The 22,245-nt window shown below is 39.7% G+C and overlaps 2 protein-coding genes across 2 annotated transcripts; both read right to left on the bottom strand.

Annotated features, from left to right (window-relative positions):
• Window positions 1-8,676: 8,676 nt before the first annotated feature.
• On the bottom strand, window positions 8,677-17,689 carry LOC140833070 (uncharacterized). The gene is made up of 14 exons (XM_073197484.1): window positions 17,587-17,689; window positions 16,656-16,778; window positions 12,665-13,038; window positions 12,387-12,596; window positions 12,219-12,311; window positions 12,019-12,141; window positions 11,541-11,930; window positions 11,200-11,457; window positions 10,830-11,095; window positions 10,539-10,715; window positions 10,365-10,472; window positions 10,220-10,283; window positions 10,030-10,128; window positions 8,677-8,935 (listed from the first exon to the last, which is right to left on the bottom strand). Exons 2-14 carry the CDS (start codon window positions 16,726-16,728, stop codon window positions 8,837-8,839), a joined length of 2,334 nt encoding a protein of 777 aa, XP_073053585.1. The 5' UTR covers window positions 16,729-16,778; window positions 17,587-17,689; the 3' UTR covers window positions 8,677-8,836.
• Window positions 13,126-16,419, bottom strand: LOC140831832 (uncharacterized). The gene is made up of 3 exons (XM_073195558.1): window positions 14,204-16,419; window positions 14,007-14,112; window positions 13,126-13,916 (listed from the first exon to the last, which is right to left on the bottom strand). Exons 1-3 carry the CDS (start codon window positions 16,417-16,419, stop codon window positions 13,284-13,286), a joined length of 2,955 nt encoding a protein of 984 aa, XP_073051659.1. The 3' UTR covers window positions 13,126-13,283.
• Window positions 17,690-22,245: the final 4,556 nt, after the last annotated feature.

Below are 22,245 nucleotides of genomic sequence, written 5' to 3'. Positions count from 1 at the left end.
CAAGCGATAAAATGTTTGAGCATTAAAAATAAAATTTTGCAAATGCTGAACTGAGGTCCTCGGGTGCCACTACTGCCGACCCAAGCTAGCTCACTGGTCCCCGCCCTCGGTCCCAACCTCATCAGTACCTACAACAATCAAGTCTAGTGAGTCTAAAGACTCAACATGCATATATCGTAAATAGCAAGTAAATACTACAGTAAAATTTGCATGGGATAAAATATCATGTTCTGAGCAATTATAATACGTGCATAACTGAGCTGAAAATCATAGTAAAAATGTTTGCTCCTTGGAGCTCTGTACTGAAATAGCATGTAATAATTTTCTGGTGAGATTATGGTCTATGCAAGTGGTCCCTGAACTGAACTGAACTGAGCTGACCGATACTGGGGACCGGACCGATACTGTGGATCGGATTTACGTCTGATCAGACTACTGCCACAGTACTGGGTGAAACAACTGAACTAACCGGTAACTGGTGACCGGACCGATACTTGGGACCGGATTTAATACTGATAGTAACGTGACCACAAGCCATATCGCATAAATCTCAAAATTTGTATTTGCACGTAATATAATTAAATAACATAATTAAATATTAACAACTTCGATTTTCTTGCATTAAAATCATGTACTTGCGAAATTTAAAAATACCTATATGACTTGATTGCAGAGTAAAAGAAGATATAAACATGCCTTGTTTTGTTTTGACTGAAAACAAACAAATTAACGACTCGGCGCGGCGGAGACGGAGTGCTCTTCACTTCCTCACTTAATTCCTTTAAATTAAGCATGCACCATAATTATTATAATAGCATAAAAAAAATCGTAAATGTGATGCATGAACATTAAGAATATTATGATTCGTGCTCAGGGCGCTGCTAGGACAAAAATCTCACCCCGGGTGCAAAATTACCATTTTGCCCCTGGAAACCCGAAAATTCCAATTTTACCCCTGGACCTCTAAAATTGACCCGAAGCCTACCAAACTCCTTAAAATATCCCAAAACATATGTAAAATATTTCTAGACGTAAACTCGAGCCAAATTCACAACTTAACCAATTTATTTTAAAACTTAGACCGGGGTCTCGGTTTTAACCTGAACCGACTCGAAACTCTACTAAATTCTTCCCAACTTTCTACCATATCTTAGACATATTAAAATGTTCCTAAAACCATGACATTTTCCCCCTTAACACACGGCTAAACAATTCCAGAAATTATTAACTTCTCGATCTTATCCCATCGTCCACCTCGAGCACTTTTATATCTCAACAAATCACCCACCTCTTAATTAATTTGGTTTCCTTCCATCCTCACGTGTACAGTACCTAACCACCTAAGTTTCAGCCCCAACCGAACCCAGGAGACTCCCCCTAGAATTCACTTAGTTGATCCTACTGTCTCGCCAACCCTTCCCCACGCTGCACAACAAAACCCACGACCACTCCCTACCATCGCTCCATCACAGCACCGGCAACTAGCAGCTCACTCCAGGACCTGTCACGGACCCATGTGGGTCAGATCCAATGCCAAGGACGAACCCTGCTCCTACGTGACTCCCATTCGCCCGATCTACACCCCGAACGTACGCACGCATGGAGACTCGCCACCCCTTCGCTACCCTGCGCTTCAGCAAGCCTTGCAGCCTTCTCCTCTCAAGCAACTCGACACCTACAGACCCTTAACAACACAACTTAGCCACCCCTTGCACAGAACACAACCAAAATGTGAGTTACAATGAGGAACGCATGCTATGATCAAAACGAATGCAACTACATGCTGCATGTTGGATCGAACTTTTCTCAAGAAAATAACACACATAACAGTATTATATAACGTGCATGATGCGGAAAAATAATGGTACATGGCATGGCTTAGAGAATTCAAGCGAGAAATCTGAGAGTTGCACCGCGGGGGAAGCACCGGAGAGTAATCTAGCAAGGGAAGAAAAAAGCTACTACCGAAGCCTAGCTGCTGGAATTCTGAACATGGCTGCTGTGGGGAGGGTGGGTGTCGGCTGATGGTGTCATTAGGTTTAGGGTAAATGATGATTAAGTGCTAATTATATAGATAATATTAAGTTAATGGGCCAAGAGTTGGATTTAAAAGGGAATAAAATGAATTTAGGGCCCATTAAGCTTAAAACAGGCCTATTAAGTCTAAGCGCACTCCAAAAAATATTTCGAGTTGGAAAGATTTTGAAAATAATAGTCGAACCATTAAAAGTCCCCCGATTCGATAAAATTTGCGTACCGTTAAAAATAAAGTCCTGCGGGTAAAAATATCCCAAAAATTACCATTTTTGAAAAATACAGTTAAAAATGATTTAACTTAATTTATAAAAACAAATCATGTAATAAAATAATTTTCCTGGAAATTCCCTGGTCTCCGATCCTCGCTCGAACGTGAAATGCAACTTAAAATTCTAATGCACGAACTTTTAAAATTTCGTGAAGCAAATCCTATCATGCATGAATTATGCATAAAATGCATAGAATAATTAAACTTGACTTTAATAATTTATCTCAATACTCCATCTCCAGTCCGGCCTCGCTTATATTTTGAAAAGATGACGATTAAACTACTGTGTAAAATAAATAAATTAATTTAAAGAAAAGCAATTAAATTACTCATGCAATAAAATCATTTTAATTTAACTACTAGGAATTATGCATGACTTATACGTAGTCTGAATTACGGGTTCTACAATCCTCCCCCCTTAAAAGAAATTTCGTCCCCGAAATTAGAACTCACCGAATAGCTCCGGATAGCGACTCCTCATCTCTGGCTCAGACTCCCATGTAGCTTCCTCCTCTGAATGGTTGAGCCATTTGACTTTGACTCGCTGTACCAATTTGTTCCGAAGCTTCCTTTCATGTCTGTCTAAGATCTGCACTGGTCTCTCCTCATAAGACAGGTTTGGAGTAAGCTGCAACGGCTCGAAGTTCAGAACATGCGAGGGATTTGCCATATACTTCCTCAGCATAGAGACGTGGAACACATTGTGTACTCCGGCCAGATTCGACGGAAGAGCAACACGATAAGCTAGCGTCCCAACTCTGTCGAGGATCTCAAATGGTCCAATGAATCTCGGACTGGGCTTCCTTTTCTTCCCAAATCGCATGACACCCTTCATAGGTGCCACCTTCACAAAAACATGGTCGCCCACTGCGAACTCTAGATCTCGCCTCCTCTGATCTGCATAGCTTTTCTGTCTACTCTGAGCAGTCCTCATCCGGTCATGGATCTTGACTACTACATCTGTAGCCTGCTGAATAATTTCTGGACCCAATTCTGTTCTCTCTCCTACTTCATCCCAATGAACAGGAGATCTACACTTACGTCCATACAGTGCTTCATACGGAGCCATACCTATAGAAGATTGGAAACTGTTGTTATAGGTGAATTCTACTAACGGCAAATTCGACTCCCAACTCCCAGAGAAATCAATCACACAAGCACGGAGAAGATCCTCTAAGATCTGAATGACTCGCTCTGACTGACCATCTGTCTGTGGGTGGAAAGCTGTGCTAAACAACAACTTCGTACCCATGGTCGAATGTAAACTCTTCCAAAACGAGGAAGTGAATCTAGGATCTCTGTCAGATACGATCGAAACTGGAATACCATGAAGTCGGACTATCTCCCGGATATACGACTCTGCATACTGAACCATGGTGAAGGTCGTCTTAATAGGCAAGAAGTGCGCTGATTTGGTAAGACGATCAACAATCACCCAGACGGCATTTGATCCTCTGACTGACCTCGGTAACCCGGTCACAAAGTCCATGGTGACATTCTCCCACTTCCACTCGGGAATTGGGAGAGGCTTGAGCAAACCTGCTGGTCTCTGATGCTCGGCCTTCACTAACTGGCAAGTCAGACACTCGGATACAAACTGTCTGATGTCTTTCTTCATCCCCGGCCACCAATATAACAACTGCAGATCTTTGTACATCTTCGTACTCCCAGGGTGAATGGAGTACGGGGTCATGTGGGCCTCTGATAGGATGTCTGCTCGAATAGAATCGCTGTTAGGAACCCACATCCCGTCTCGGTATCTCACAATACCGTCACTAACTAAATATAAGACACTGCCCTTGGCCTCGTCTCTCTGCTTCCACTGAGTCAACTGCTCATCTGCTGCCTGACCACTCTGAATACGGTCTAGAAGGGAGGACTGAATAGTCAAGGTAGATAGACGGGGAACTCTACCTTGAGGATAAGTCTCTAGACCAAACCTCTGCATCTCAGTCTGAAGAGGTCTCTGAATCGTCAAGTGAGCCATCACTGCGAATTTTCTGCTCAATGCATCCGCAACTACATTAGCTTTACCCGGGTGGTAGTTAATGTCACAGTCATAATCTTTCACAAGCTCCAACCAACGCCTCTGACGCATGTTCAGCTCCTTCTGCGTAAAGAAATACTTGAGGCTCTTGTGGTCGGTAAAGATCTGGCACTTTTCCCCATACAGATAATGCCTCCAAATCTTCAAGGCAAAGACTATGGCGGCCAACTCTAGATCATGGGTAGGGTAATTCTTCTCATGAGTTTTCAGCTGACGAGAAGCATATGCTATCACCTTCCCATGCTGCATCAATACTGCGCCCAAACCGAGCTTCGAGTCATCGGTATACAGAACAAACTCACCGGGCCCTGACGGCACGGCCAAAACTGGCGCTGAGATAAGAGCTTGCTTCAAAGTATCGAAGCTCTTCTGACACGCCTCGCTCCACAAAAATTTCACATTCTTCTTGGTCAGTGCTGTGAGTGGAACTGCAATCGAGGAGAATCCCTTAATGAACTTCCGATAATATCCTGCTAGCCCATGAAAACTGCGGATCTCAGATGCACTCTGCGGCATGACCCAATCTCTGACTGCTGCAACCTTTGCCGGGTCTACCTCAATACCACTGCTAGAAACAATGTGGCCTAAGAACGCCACATTCTCTAACCAAAATTCGCACTTACTGAACTTTGCGAATAACTTGTGCTTCCGCAAGGTCTGCAGCACTGTGGTCAGATGTCTGCTGTGATCCTCCTGATTCTTCGAGTAGACGAGAATGTCGTCTATGAATACTATCACAAACTGGTAAAGATACGGCTGAAATACGCGATTCATGAGATCCATGAAGATCGCTGGCGCGTTCGTCAGACCGAACGGCATCACAAGGAACTCATAGTGGCCATAACGAATCCTGAAGGCAGTCTTGGAAACATCCGCATCTCTGACCCTCAACTGGTGATAACCGGTGTGAAGGCTCGAAAATCCTCACTTGAAAATTTGCGGAAAATTTGAAAATTTTTATTTTTAAAAGAACTTAAACGGCCTCATTCATAAAATCACTGGTGAATCAAGTTCAATGTTTTAAATTATTGCATCGGAAGAAAAATAAAGTTTGCCAACAAATACAACTTAAAAATATCCAACGACTGATTAAAAACATTGTTTGCGGAAAAATAATAACTGCTGTGCTGAGGTCCTTGGGTGTCACTACTGCCGACCCAAGCTGGCTCACTGGTCCTCGTCCTCGGCCCTGGCCTCATCAGTACCTACAACAATCAAGTCTAGTGAGCCTAAAGACTCAGCATGCATATATCGCAGGTAACGAGTAAAATCTGAAGTAAAATATGCATGGGATAAAATATCATGTCATGAGGTATACTGAAAATAATCTGTACTCATGCTGAAAATAATCTGTACTGAACAATTATAATACGTGCATAACTGAACTGATAATCACAGTAAAAATGTTTGCTCCTTGGAGCCCTGTACTGAAATAACTGGTAAAATTTTCTGTTGAGATTATGTTTTACGCCTGTGGCCACTGCACTAAGCTGAAACTGATCGGTAATTGGCTACCGGGGAGGCTGAAACTGAACTGAGCTGGCCGGTCACTGGCGACCGGGTGGTACCATACTGAAACTGATCGGTCACTGGCGACCTGTATAAAATAACACTCCCACATAGTGAATGAATCACAAGCCATATCGCATAAATCTAAAAAATAATCATTTTCTGCTTTCATGCACGTAATATAATTTAACTGGCATAATGAAAAATCCTGTAATTTTTCCGAATGGATTGGATTGGATCGTCCCCCAGGCTCGCTGCAACCTAACTGTGCCATGAAAATATGCAATAGCTTAAACTTGACCAACTATGCAATTTAGTTCAAAAGATGCGACAATTACGTCTAACGACTTCGTATTTAATCATGACTCCGAACCAACGCGAACCAACACTGAACCACCGTAACGTCATGATTAAAATACGCTGAAAATAATGAAATAATGCTCCTAAAATTATGATGGTCGAAATCTAGGTGGAATGGAGGCCAAAACAAGAAACGCTCTTTCGAGAGTCAATTTGGCACATCGCACCGTAAATTCTTTTACGACTTCAAAAATGATCCGAATGACGAACGGTCAAAAACATGACCTTCCTAACTCAATGAGGCATTGTCCAGTCGAATACCATGGGCTAAAAGCCGACCGAGAACTCGAACGAGCCTCTGAGCTGACACAGCAACTTGCTGTAAATTTTCCAGCAGCTGCGCAACTTGGCACATCGCACCGTAAATTCTCGTACGACTTCAAAAATGATCCGAATGATGAACGGTCAAAAACATGACCTTCCTAACTTGATTAGGCACTGTCCAGTCCAAGGCCATGGGCTAAAAGCCAACCTAGAACTCAAACGACGCCTCTGAACAGCAGCATACTTGCTGTCAAAAAAATACAGCAACTGCGCACTTGTTTTCCTTGTGTCGTTTTCGAGTCCGCCAGCCATCGGGGATTACACCACCGACCAGAGACCCTTACCAACATCCCAAGGAAGGATTTGAACCATGGCTAAGGGCACAAGACCAGCCATAATTCGCATCCCACCAGAAACGAGACTACACACCTAGCCGAAAAGGAAATCCTGCGCGCGTAGGGAGTTTGGCTTCGCTTGTCGTCTCGTGTCGTTCCAGTGGCCATTTCATTGACCATGGAACGATCCAGACATCCCGTGGTATGGTATGAACCATGGCTATGGGCCAAAGGCCAACCAAGATTCACACCGCACCACAAAATCGAACACACACTAGCTGTCAAATGGAAGAGCCGAAATGGGGAGGGGCTGTTCTTGTTGTTTTCTGCAAAAACCGCTTAGCCATGGACCAAGCCACCAAAAGGGCAACTTAGTCACGTCTTATACATGCTAGGGAAGCGATCTAACCATGGCTATAGGCCCTTGGGTCAGCCAAGATCAGATCCTTTCTCCTTGACATACAAACTGAAATTTTCGAAACACAAATGGGCATAAATGGGGAGTTGTTGTCATTTCGTTTTTTCCAGCAAGCATGGGGCTTGTTTAATTGGACCAACATGATCCTAATGCATCCTATTACATGTCTAGGAGTCGCCTTGGGAGCATAGAGTCGAACCATAACCTGAAATCCACAACACGAAGCAAACCGTGAAGCTGCCCAAGAAAACCGAAAAATCTGCATGTTGGGTTTCTGAAAAATTCTTGAAACATTTCGGTTTTATCATGATGAAATCTGATCATACACTTAAAAATACTGATAATATGACTTGATTGAGGTTTAGAAAAAGTATATACATGCCTTGGATTCGTTTCGAAAGAAAACGAAAAGAACGAAGCGATACAGCGCGGAGGAGACGGAGTTGCTTGCTTCTCTACCTTTCCTTGCTCTTGATTTTTCTTGCCTTCTTCCCTAGCTAAGACTCACGAAATTTACACTCAAAATGGTCTGAATTTTGGTGGGGAGGGGTGTGATGGAGTGGTTATGGAGGTGAGGGGCAAGATCCACAAATATAGGATCTCAAATTCAAGACCAAGCCCACCTCATTAAATTTGAATATGATGGTTGTTTGAACAAGTCTACTTGGGGGGGGCAATGACCGATGGAATACATGCCATCTAGATTAGGATAATGCTTATTACACTATGCCAAAAATCACTTTTTACTTCAGATAATATCTGAAGTAATAGGGTACTTAATTGCCGAAGTATATGGACGTGAAGTAATAGATGTACCTTTTACTTCGCATAATAACCGAAGTTGTATGCTTGAAACTACTGAAGTCTTTGGCCGGTTTTCGAAAGAAAACCGGTCCCGAATTGGACCGGTGCCGAAGTAAGAAATGTGTTTTACTTCACCGATTTTTGTAAATAGGGAAGTAATAGATTATATATAACTTCGTCGTAATTATTATTTAGCGAAGTACTTTATAATATTTTATTTCACAATTTACATTGAGTGACGAAGTAATTCATCTGGCAGACTTCGTAGTTATGTATGTTGGTGAAGTAATAGACGCAAACAACTTCATAATTTATCCTATTTGTTGAAGTAAAGATAATCTATAACTTCAACATTTATCGTATTTGGTGAAGTATTTTATATCATGTTACTTCACAATTTACATTTAGTGACGAAGTAACTGGTTCGAAAGACTTCAATAATTTGTATTTTGGTGAAGTAATTGCGGAAAACAACTTCATTTTTACAGAATAATGGTGAAGTAAATTAATTCTATCACTTCGTCTGATTTCTTATTTGTCGAAGTAAATATAATCTATAATGGTGAAGTAAATTAATATTTTGGTGAAGTAATTGCGCAAAACAACTTCGTATGACTTAATATACTAATATAATTAAATTCATAAATTAATCTAAAAATGATTAATATCCACGAATCCACAATTACATATTCATCAATCCACAAGTAACCCAAAAAATACATCCACAAAACCAAAAGTATATCCAAAAATCTAGAATGACAAACAAAATATTTATCCCAACATACACCATCCATCTAAGCACCTACATAGGAGTAAACAAATTCACTCCATTCACTTCTAACCTCGTCATATTGACATTGGGTGTAGTACTGGTTCTTGATGCATCCTGCAAACTGAAATTTGAAAAAGAAAATACATTAGATTCTTCTATTTCAAATAAAAATTGACAGATATAAAATATAGCAGTACTGGTAGAGGCAGGTAACGCACCACCCAAATTTACACAACACATCTTAAAAAACTCAATCCATATATTTACACATATCCCCAAGAGAACAGAAAAACCTGGGGGATGTTGGGCAAATATCTCCATACAAACATCATCATTTAGCTGTATGTCTTTCCAAACAAATATCAGGATCGAGATTAATAGTATAACCTTAACACTCATTGAGAAAAAAAAGAGCCAAGCTCAGAGCAGTGCACGTGTAGTCCAGTACCCAATATTCATGTCTCTGTGCCTCAGTCAACATACAAGAAATCAAGGGATAATGTTAAGCCCACACATCTCTGTCCATTTTTCATTATTACTCTTAACCAACCAACCTCATTTTCATGCACTGCTACTCAAACATCTTGCCTAGCTACTGCCCACCAAATGCGTACCTTGAAACTTCATATTTCAGAATTTCCATTACGCAGTCAAGAATGATTCACACACACGCACGCACAAAAAACACTAATTTATAAATATAAACCAATAATTTTTATATATGTATCGAACTTTTTGCTGGATTATTTTATGTCATAAGTGCTGCATATTTTATGTCATAAATCCTAAATTATCCTGAAATGAAGCTCAAGACTAAAAAACGATTCAAAATAGCCATAAGAGACGACTTACTTCTGGACATCAACATAATATCAAGAAACGGATAACTCATACGAAATAACAAACGATCAAACATAATTCGGAACAAAAACAACAGATAAAGCAAAAACACAACCCCAAGAGAGAGAAAAAAATCATGGCCGTGTAAAATATAAGAGGGAAGAATCAGAAAGATAGAACCAATGTATGATTGTAAAGCAACCCAACAAAATTTCTTTTTTTTATCACTAATATAAAATATATCCCAATGGCAACACATTATCTCAACAATAAAATATATCCCAATGACAACACATTATCTCAACAATAAAATATATCTCAAAGACAACAATTCATCTCAATCAATCAAAAAATTTATCCCAAGAAGAAACTCACCATCTTCTCCAACTGTGGATCATCGCAATCGACTATCTCTTTCATGTATCTCATCACGCAATATCCACACTCAACCGAACCACTTTGTTTCAGATTACCCTATAATGGAATTGAAAAGTTAATGCAACAATCACAATCTAATGAATAACCACTACCAATTCATGTATTCATAAATAAGTAAGATACATACCGTCAATATTTTAAAACCTGGCCCTTTAGAAATACCTTTGGAGGCATTGTACGTCTTCACCCCACTACATTTTAAAAAGTAAGAAGTTATTTTTTTGCATATTTATAAGTTAATGTATTCAAAATCAACATAAGCTACTACCCACTTTGTCACAATATTTTTCCATGTATCATCTCGGATCCTGTTAGACGTAGAATCCAATAAATATATCATATTCTTATCTTCGTTGACGATTGTCAAGATCCAATGGTACCTGAAAAAATGAAATTACAGCATTGACTACCATGAAGTAGAAATCTATAAATAACTAAATTCTTACCCAGTGTTGTATGGGATGAGACAGATGCTATCTCTACACACTGCTTCCAACTGGTCAGCAATATGTTGTGATAAGTCACGGCCATCTGTGCCAATCGGGCATGTAGGTATATTACCGGGATCCACAAACGAAAAATAATCAGCCTTGTCTTTTTTCTTCAAATCTTTGTAGAGGTGACTGCATGATATAGATGCACAAATATATCGTTTAGAAAATTTTCAAAATATGAACAACTACCACAAAAAATATTATATAAATGCACAAATATTGTAAGTTAGACATTATATATACCCCATGTAAACTAAAATTTGTCTGGCACCTATCTCCCTCATCTCCATAAAGCGTACGATATCTTCCTTCAGCAACCGTATGCTTTTAGCACGTCCAAACATAGCGTCCTCAAACTCAATGCATATGGTATCCGATTCATTCAGCAATCGAACAACATGAGAGTAGACATACTTGCACGACATGGGTAATGTTTTCTCAATTTCTTTGAAATTGTCGCGCTGACCAGGAACGTCCGCAAGCACAGATGATTGAGGTTTCCCCTTCCTCTACAATTTAAAATATTATTCATACAAGTATTTTAAAATAAAACATTGTTCGAGCAACATATCTGACAGTTGCAAACACAAAGTAAAATGAAAACCGAAAGTACCTTTGTCGTTGGAAAAATAACCAACTCTTTAGGCCAACCAACAATGACTCCAACAGCATCATTGATGATTGTTGGTCCAAACTTAATTGGGATCGGAAGCTGTGCTTTTTCATCTAAGACAACATCAATAGATACCTTGAAGTTCTCTTCCCCAAGTGGAACATGGTGAATCATAACATTTGGACCTCCTTCTGATATTATTGTGCCATAAGCCACCACGTTTTCGCGTTCTTTTACAGCCAGGTGACATTTTTTCCCCTGTCAAGAACAAAAAGACATGATATATTTTGATATGGAGGTGAATAGAATTTAATTGACATAAAAATTCAGAAACATACAACCTTCATATTTGAAGTGCCGCAATCATAAACTTCTTGCACATCATCTGACAATTTTGAGTCTTTCACTCTTGAGAACTTGTTTGATGCTACAGTTTCAGAAGATCGATCATTGATTAATGGAAGCACAGCAGCAAGTTGAGACCTCAGCATCTCCAATTCAGCTTTCAAACTTTTAGTCTCATCCGATTGTGCTTTTACATTTTCAATCACAGCTTTTGAGATTGTTTCTCTCTTCTTTCTTGGAGTTTTAAAGTATACTTGTGGCTTTACGAAACCTCCCACACCTCGAACCCTTCCATAGTGTTCTTGGCTTCCTAAGGCAGCGGTTAACACGTCATTCATTCCAGAAGATTTGAACTCTCCTTTGCCTTTCTTTTCCAACAATTCATCCTACAATTGGAGACATGACAAATCAATTCACAATCGACTGTGTTATTTATCTAGGTAATATGGCGATTGAATAAAACTAAACATTTACAATTTTTTCAGCTACTTCTGATGTCTCCGCACATGTTATGTTGCCAGATTTGTCTTCTCGAGCTTTACGCCAAAGCACAGATCTATCAACTTCCTCATCTTCAGCAACCAATTTTTTGTTCCGCTACAATTTCAAAACTCATATGTTTAATAACATGAAGAACATGCTAAAAATTACAAATATATTGCTCTGTTTCTTACCAGTTCAGCCTCCAAGCCGATGTAACCCTTGCGAGACATTCTGTGGTGATATTTACAATGCATGGTCCGTTGTTTTTGTTTTTCATGAGTAACCTGCATCATTTTGTTGGCTCGTTTAAGTATTGAATTTAATAAATTCGTGAGGAAACATATCAATTATTAAAGTACCTCCCATGATGGATCCAGTCTCGCATCCACAAATGCTTTCCAATCCGCTAGTGGGATTTGATACTGACTTGGTGGAGAAATCAACTTTTCAGGATTATCTTTGTTCGGCCAAACAAATCTACTAGTCAATTTGTTTTTGAAATCTCGCCACTTCTGAGATGCTGAATTCATCACAGCATACTGACTTTCTGGCGCTAGATCAAAGACATTCTGCAACAAAAACAGATTATTTACAGGTGCAAGTATGATTGTAAATTCAAATTGAAGCTTGTACTTACCGAAATCTCTTCCCACAGTTTTTGTTTTATGGTTTCTGGAACTTCAGGCCATGACTTTATACTGATTGGCACCATGGCTCTAGCAATAGAACCAATGTATGATTGTAAAGCCCTTCCATTTGCATTGTATGCTGGCCGCCCCATGTCATCATAATCAATCTTTGCTTTTTTCCCCCATCTAGCAGTAGCAATTAGTTTACCCATCAACGTAGGGCCTCGCTTGTTCCTCTGCACATCTACAGTATGTTCTTGTCCATCAGTAAGTATAGGGTGCTCTGCATTAGTAACTTCATTTAGCTTATCATCATGTACTCCTTGTATCATCTCAACTGTAGCATTTGTGTCCTTTTTTTTACGACCCATTGAGCCTTTTTCTACATATTTACATGAATGAAACCAATGTTAAACCTACACAATAACATTAACCATTAAACTTACATAAAAAATAATTCTAATAAGACATGTATAAACATGACATAAATAATAACAGAAACAATAATAACATAAATAATAAGCATGACTTGTAGAAACCTGACATAAATAATAAACATGACATAAATAATAGCAATGAGGTTATGTTTATAGAATAACAAAAAACATGACACAAAAGTGAAACACATCATTTTTTCTTGTTCGTTTCCCAGCCACCCTCAGTTTCTGATCTAAAGTAACTTTCATGAGCCGGAATACAATGAGTATCAACATCATCAATTGGTCGAGAATCAGGAATACTAGTCCAACCATCATCATCTCCCTCGTAACATCGATTTGGCACAGGGAGTACAATTGACCACCCTTTTTGTAATGGGTCATCAATATAAAAGACTTGATTGACTTGACTTGCAAGGACAAATGAGTCATTCTTGTGCCCTATTTTGTTCATATTGACCAAGGTGAATCCACATTCATCATTGTTGATTACTCCTTTGTCATTTGCAACCCACGCACACTTGAAAAGAGGAACTTGAAATTGATGATAGTCCAACTCCCATATTTCTTCAATCACTCCATAGAAAGTCACATCAGTCATCAAGGGATTCTTATCTTTGGCACTACAGACAAGCATGGTGCTAGCAACTAGAGAAACCCCACTGTTTTGGCAAACTCTCTCATCATCTCGTGCCTTTGTTTGGTATAAATTGTCATTTATCACGTAACTACTATACTTAATGACTTGCCCACGTGGACCATGAGCCAGCCATGTCAATGTTGATGTTGTTCCACCATTGCAGCAATCTATTTCAACATCCACCTGACATTTATACAATTAGAATTGGGTGATTAAAATACTAGCTCCCAATTGTTCACCGCAAAATGCATAAAGCAGATTTATCCACCTAACCTTTGCACGAAACCAGTCAATGAACTTCTTATTGTGAGCATCTTGTATCCACCTTTCATCTTTCTCTTTTCTCGGAAACATCGACTTCAGGAAATATTTATGTTCACTGTGGAAATATTTATATAGAAATTTGTGTTGGATATTAAATATTGACAATCACATGGGTGCAGAATTATAGAATAATGCAATACACTTACATAATGTAGGGAGATACTTCTTCTGTATTTTCCAGCACAGTCAAATGTGCTTGTCGAAGGTCAACTTGTGGCACTATAATTGGTGTTTTGCATGCTAAGAAGCCAGCAATGTTTGATTTGGGATCGCGATTTGATTGAGGGACCCCAATAGGATCAAGGTCATTTAGGTATTCCGAACAAAACTCAATTGCTTCTTCGGCTGAATATCTCTGAACAATGCAACCTTCAGGATGTTTTCGACTGCCTACATAACTTTTAAGCACCTTCATGGATCTTTCGAACGGGTACATCCACCGGAAGTACACTGGTCCACATAATCGAACTTCTCGAACTAGATGAACTGTTAAGTGAAGCATGACATCGAAGAAAGAAGGGGGGAAATACTGCTCCAATAAGCAGAGTGTAACAACCAAGTCAGATTGCAGCTTATCTAACTTGGCTACATCTATCACCTTGCAACAAATATCTTTGAAGAAGAAGCATAATCTTATGATGGCATATCTAACATGTTTTGGTAACGCATCACGTATGAGTATTGGCAGGAAATGCTGCATTAGAACGTGACAATCATGAGATTTCAAACCAATCAATTTCAACTCAGACAAGGACACAAGATTTTTCAGGTTCGATGAGAAACCTTCTGGGACTTTTATATCCATTATCGACTGACAAACTTGTAACTTTTCTTTTTTTGTGAATGAGCATGCAGCAGGAGGAAGATATGTTCTTTTTTCACCAAATGTAGGTGCCAATTCAGGCCTAACTCCCATTTGAACCATGTCCAACCTAGCTGCCACATTGTCCTTGGTTTTTCCTTTAACATTCATCAAAGTATTAATGAGAGATTCGAAGACATTTTTCTCTATGTGCATCACATCGAGACAATGCCTAACATGCAGGTGTTTCCAATAAGGAAGATTGAAAAAAATTGATTTCTTCTTCCAACATTTTCTGAAATCTGTTGATCCAAAATCTTTTTCTTCTTTACTATCTTCCAAATTATTGTCCTTTGCATTCTTTCTCTTTTTACCTTTCACAATAATCTTCTTTCCGAAAACACACCTTATATCAGAAAGCTTGTCAAACAAAGCAACCCCAGATAATGGTGTAGATGATTCTCCATGTTCTTCCATACCATCGAACTCTTTCATTTGCCTTCGATATGGATGAAACCGTGGTAGGAATCGTCTATGACCAACAAATGACATTTTCTTCCCATTTTCCAAATGCTTTGCACAAGTATCTTCTTTGCATACTGGGCATGCATAATAACCATGTGTAGTACATCCACTAAGGTTACCATAGGCTGGAAAGTCATTGATGGTCCATAGTAAGACTGCTTTAAGAGTGAAAAATTGTCTACGATAAGCATCATAGACACCATCAACTCCATCCCACAATCGTTGCAAATCTTCAACTAACACATCAAGATAGACATCTATATCGTTTCCTGGCTGTTTAGGCCCTGAAATGAGCATAGTTAGCATGATGAATTTTCTCTTCATACACATGTTTGGAGGCAGATTATAGGTGACCAACATAATTGGCCAGCAACTGTACCGACTACTAAGGTTGCTATAAGGATTAATGCCATCAGCTGCAAGTGCAAGGCGAAGATTTCTTGGTTCACTTTCAAAGTCGGGCCACATATGATCCACCAACTTCCAAGATGGTGAATCAGCTGGATGACGTAACTGACCGGGAACTCTTGTGGTTTCTGCATGCCATGTTAAATTTTTCGAGGTATGTAGAGATTTAAACATGCGCTTAAATCTTGGTATGGGAGGGAAATACCACAACACCTTTGCAGGAACACCTTTCTTCTCAACGTTCTTCTTGTTTAGCTTCCACCGTGACAAGCCACATTTAGGGCAGTTTACGCAGTCTTTATATTGCTTCCTATAAAGAATGCAATCATTGGAACAAGCATGAATCTTTTCATGACTCAACGCCAAACAACTCAATGTCTTTTTTACATCATACATTTTGGTTGGCAGGTTGTGATTATCTGGTAGCATATCCCCAAAATCCATTAATAGATCGGAAAATAAAGCGTCACTCATCCCATGCTTTGCTTTGGTGTTGTATAGTTTCACAATTGCACTCAACTTTGTGTAACGCTTACAACCACTATACAAAGGTTTCTCTGCTTCCTCCAAAAATTCCATAAACGCTTCTGGATTTTCTGTATAGTTATCATATGCTGCCTCACACATATTAGTGGTTTCAAAGTGTCCGTGATAGTTACCAATTGGCTCTTTGTTCGTGCTCCAATTTACTTTGTCACTTTCAGCAGACTCACCGTGCCAAATCCAATTCACATAATTTTGACTAAAACCATGGAAATAAAGATGCTCTCGAATGGACTTTGCTGGTCTTTTTTTAAGATTTTTACATTTGCAACAAGGACAATGAATTAAATTGGGGTCAATATGGGGATTCTCTGAACAACCTCTGATAAACAGTTCCACACCCTCCTCGTACTGTTTTGACCTTCTGTCCGAGTGAATCCAAGATTTATCCATTTCAATACAGCAAAATACCCGAAATATAGAACAATGAATTTGATCTAAACCTGAAAATATTACATTTAATAATGTCATTTTCAATTTAATTTGTTGAGCGCAAAAAAACACGAAAGGAGACTACCTATTGACTAACAAACAAAAGAAGACTACACAGATGCATATAAGTTAGAAAAACAAAAAAAATCGACGGAGACAATGACTAACAAGAAATAAAATGATAATTTAGTGCTTAGTGGAAAAGTAAGAATGAGAAAAGATGTGAGAAATGAGATATTATGAACCTTTTTTTTAAAATGCAAATAATATCCATATATATGAGTTATCCCCCTGTATTCTTCCCATATATTTATTTTAGGCACATTCTGTGTGTTGGGATATAAGGGTAAAACTGCCCACGAGGTATATATATATATATATATATATATATATATATATATATATATAAGAATATGAAGACAGAAACGCACATGTTGTAATAAAGTAGACATTTTGCCCGGACCATATGTTAAGCAATCGATAGCACGTTGCTGCCAAAACCTAAGTTTTACAAATAATACATCTAGAAAAGAATGATACACACAAGGTCCAATATGTTCTTCATCGAAACACCAAGAATTGAATACTGTGGCACTCAATGTAATGGAAAATTGTTCGTTAAAGAAATTTGAGATTTACACATTACTTATACTAGCATCATGAACAAGACGATAATCGAAATGCTTTAGTAAATCACATGGTTTATTCAACTCAAATTAGCAAATTTTGAGAGCAAACAAGAAACCAAGTAAAAAAAAATCACTGTATTTCAAAAGTAGATGATTTTTTTTACATCAGGGACGGAATAACTAGACTTACGGTGGTGGTGGTGGTGTTTTGCTTCTCTCTCGGTGAGTTGAACGGCGGTGGTGTTGGCGGTTCGAAGCGAGAATGGCGGTGAGTGGAAAATGTGGCGCGTTAATGAGCTCGTCTACGAAGGATAAATGATATAATCGAAATAACTCAGCGACGGTTTTTAAAAATTCCGTCGCTAATTGCGACGAATGTTGAAATACCGTCGCTTATAGCGACGGTCGTTTTAAAAACCGTCACTGTCTAGATCGGCGACGGTTAAAAAACCGTCGCAAATTGTCAACCCTCACCAAATGTTCAGCGCGGTTCATCTTATTACTTCGGCATTTAACTTATTTTTCTTCTTTTTTACTTCATCAACATTGAAATACCGAAGTAAAATATAATAATAAAAAATAGTGAAGCCCGTGTTTTTAAACATCCGAAGTAAATATATTATTTTACTTCGCTTGTGTTATTACTGAAGTTATTGGTAATGTATTACTTCGTAAATTATTATTGCCGAAGTACCGCCTGCCGAAGTAAAATCCGATTTTTCTACTAGTGTTAGTTAATTAATTAAGGTTGCTCAATAATTAAAAGGTTTACATGCTAGCTTAACAAAGAATGGGTCAAAAATGATGAGTTGGAAATGCATTGCCTAGCACTATGGGGTGGCCGAAAATTAACTTCTAAAAATGAATGGGGAGTGTTGTTTATTTACTAAATTAATAACTCCTACAAGCCTCACTAATCCTTTAATTAATTTAGTGAGCTAACCCCTTAATTATGCAACTTAAATGGGCTTATTTCTTAATCACCTCAAGCAACTTAAATAATTCCTTAAACTTCTTTTTTTTTTCTCTAACTTAAATGAACTTAGTTGCTAGCTAAATAAACTCCTGGAAATAATTCTCGAATCTTAAATCCTATCTCAAAACTCCAACTCCGGTCCGGCCTCACTGAAATAACTGAAATGCTAAAAATCAACTACTGAGCTGAAAAAATAAAATAATTAACTTCAAAGAAATTGATTTAAAATAATCATGCAATGAAGTCAATTAAATTTAAAAATCTAGAATTATGTATGGCTTATACGTAGACTGACTGTGAAGGCCCGAAAATCCTCACTTGAAAATTTGCGGAAAATTTGAAAATTTTTCTTTTTAAAAGAACTTAAACGGCCTCATTCATAAAATCACTGGTGAATCAAGTTCAATGTTTTAAATTATTGCATCGGAAGAAAAATAAAGTTTGCCAACAAATACAACTTAAAAATATCCAACGACTGATTAAAAACATTGTTTGCGGAAAAATAATAACTGCTGTGCTGAGGTCCTCGGGTGTCACTACTGCCGACCCAAGCTGGCTCACTGGTCCCCGTCCTCGGCCCTGGCCTCATCAGTACCTACAACAATCAAGTCTAGTGAGCCTAAAGACTCAGCATGCATATATCGCAGGTAACGAGTAAAATCTGAAGTAAAATATGCAGGGATAAAATATCATGTCATGAGGTATATATTGAAAATAATCTGTACTCATGCTGAAAATAATCTGTACTGAACAATTATAATACGTGCATAACTTGACTGATAATCACAGTAAAAATGTTTGCTCCTTGGAGCCCTGTACTGAAATAACTGGTAAAATTTTCTGTTGAGATTATGTTTTACGCCTGTGGCCACTGCACTAAGCTGAAACTGATCGGTAACTGGCTACCGGGGAGGCTGAAACTGAACGGAGCTGGCCGGTCACTGGCGACCGGGTGGTACCATACTGAAACTGATCGGTCACTGGCGACAATGCAGATCTATCTTGGAGAACACCGAAGCTCCCTGCAACTGATCAAATAGGTCCTCAATCCGCGGAAGTGGGTACTTGTTCTTCACTGTAACCCTGTTCAACTCCCGGTAATCAATACACAGCCTCATAGAGCCATCCTTCTTTTTCACGAATAAGACTGGCGCGCCCCATGGTGAAAAACTCGGGCGAATGAACTCCTTGTCAAGAAGTTCCTGAATCTGCTTCTTAAGCTCTGCCATCTCTGGCGGTGCTAGTCGGTACGGTGCTTTGGAGATCGGAGCCGTACCTGGCATAAGCTCAATAGAAAACTCCACCTCTCTCTCAGGTGGCATACCCAAGACGTCTTCCTGAAAAACGTCTAGAAAATCTCTGACAACTGGGACATCTGAAGCTGACTGACTGGGTGCCTCGGGGACAGATATAAAAGTTGCTAAAAATGCCCGACACCCTCTATGCATGAGTTTCCTAGCCTGAACATATGGAATGATGCGTGGTAAGGGAAAGTACCTGTCTGGCTCAAATAAGAACTGCGTCATTCCAGGCGGTCGGACTAAAACAGATCTCTGCTGAAAATCGATCAAAACTCTGTTCCGCAATAGCCAGTCCATCCCCAGAATGATGTCAAACTCTGGCATCGGCAGCACTATAAGATCCGCATAGACAAGATTGCCATGAAGCTCCAGATCTATGTCTCGTATGACATTGGTGGCTGCCATCTCTTCGCCTGAAGGCAACACTACTGAATAGGCTATATCTAGCCCGATGGTCTTGACTTTGAGAAAGTTCGCAAAGACCTCTGAAATAAATGAGTGGGTAGCCCCTGAATCTATCAGGGATTTGGTAGATGAGCCAGCTATGAAAATTCTCCCTGAAAGTTCGGATCGCTAAGTTGAAACCAAATATCACAAGAGCTAAGCTTATAGACATGCAAAGGTCACAGTTCTTCTAACTAAGTCCCAAAAATAATACTAAGTAGAGCATGCAACCCTATTGAAATTCTAGGTTCAAACTCTTAAATCCCGAGAATAATACTGAGTAGAGCATGCAACCCTATTGCAATTCTAAGTTCAAACTCTTAAATTCCGATTCCCCAAAACATTGGAATGTAAATATAAACTTAAAGCTGTAAGGTACCTGTCGTCAACATGGTATCGGGGTTCGTCTCCGCAGCATGGAGAGCAAAAACTCTGCCCTGAGTAGGCAGATCCTTCCGGGGGCACTGCCTCAGCACTTGATCTGTGCTGCCACACTTAAAACATTTCCCTGAGCCAAACATGCATGCTCCAGGGTGGCGGTGTGAGCACTTGGGACAGACTGGGTGCTCAAAAGTCCTCGGGACAACACGTCCCTGCTGCTGCTGATGCTGCTGCTGCGGGGGTCCTCCTCTGTATCTGGGTGGGCCGTGAAAAGGCCTCTTATGCTGATGCTGATGCTGCTGAGGAGGAGGGAGGTGTGGTACCTGGACTGGCCGCTTCCCCAAGCGATCCCTCTCAATGTCGATAAGATCCTGCTCTGCAGCCAGAGCTCTAGAAACGGCAATCTCATAGGTAGTAGGGCCAGCCACCCTAACATCACGGCGCAAGATCGGCCTTAGTCCATCAAGAAAGTGCCTCAGCTTGGCACCCGCATCACTCGCAATCAGGGGCACGAAATGGCAGCCCCTCTCAAACTTACGGACAAACTCCGTAACAGTCAGCTCTCCCTGTCTCAGGGTCATGAACTCTCTGGTCAAACGTGAACGTACCTCATCAGTAAAATATTTGGAGTAAAATACCTCCGTGAAGCGTGTCCAAGTCAGTGTAGCCAAGTTTAGGGCTACTGACGCTCCTTCCCACCATAAGCGGGCATCTCCACCGAACAGATAGGTGGCACAGCGTACTCTGTCTGCATCTCCAAGCTCCATAAACTCAAAGATAACCTCGAAGGACTTGATCCAGCCCTCGGCAATCATGGGGTCCGTCGTCCCTGAAAACTCATTAGGACGCATCTTCGTGAATCTCTCATAAATAGCCTCAGGCCTGGTCGGCCTAGCTGCCACAGCGGCATTGTTCCCCACAAACTGTGCGAAGAACTGGTTCATCCCAGCTAACATCTGGGCATTCATATCAGGAGGAGGGGGTGGAGGTCCATGCCTCTCTTGTCTCTGATACTCGTCATGCTCATGACGGTGTACACCACCACCTCTCGGGCGTCCAACCTGGCGTCTAGGAGGCATTCTGTTCCATAAAAACCCATACGTAACTAACATGCATAATTCCATAATTTACCGTAAATAACACTGAAATAATTAAAGAATCTGACGGTACAATATTTCATGAAAGCATGCTGTTAAAATAATTCATGCTTTAAATAAAACGCTGAAATGTAAAACTTACAGACCGAAGACGTGACTTCGTGAGCTTCTTGTGGTCAGTAGTAATGTAACCCTTTACAAGAACATAGGCTCTGATACCAACTGTAAAGGCCCGAAAATCCTTACTTGAAAATTTGCGGAAAATTTAAAAATTTTCTTTTAAATAATTAAAAGTCTCATTCATAGACAAACTGACAAAAAGTGTTAAATGTTTAAAATAGCAGCGGAAGTAAATATTTGCAAAGTAACAATTTAAAATAATTCAACAAGCGATAAAATGTTTGAGCATTAAAAATAAAATTTTGCAAATGCTGAACTGAGGTCCTCGGGTGCCACTACTGCCGAACCAAGCTAGCTCACTGGTCCCCGCCCTCGGTCCCAACCTCATCAGTACCTACAACAATCAAGTCTAGTGAGTCTAAAGACTCAACATGCATATATCGTAAATAGCAAGTAAATACTACAGTAAAATTTGCATGGGATAAAATATCATGTTCTGAGCAATTATAATACGTGCATAACTGAGCTGA

The sequence above is a fragment of the Primulina eburnea genome, chromosome 5, assembly GCF_022965805.1.
Source record: "Primulina eburnea isolate SZY01 chromosome 5, ASM2296580v1, whole genome shotgun sequence".
Classification (NCBI taxonomy): Eukaryota; Viridiplantae; Streptophyta; class Magnoliopsida; order Lamiales; family Gesneriaceae; genus Primulina; species Primulina eburnea.
Note: the sequence above shows the minus strand (reverse complement) of the source record. Positions and strands in the feature narration are given on the sequence as shown.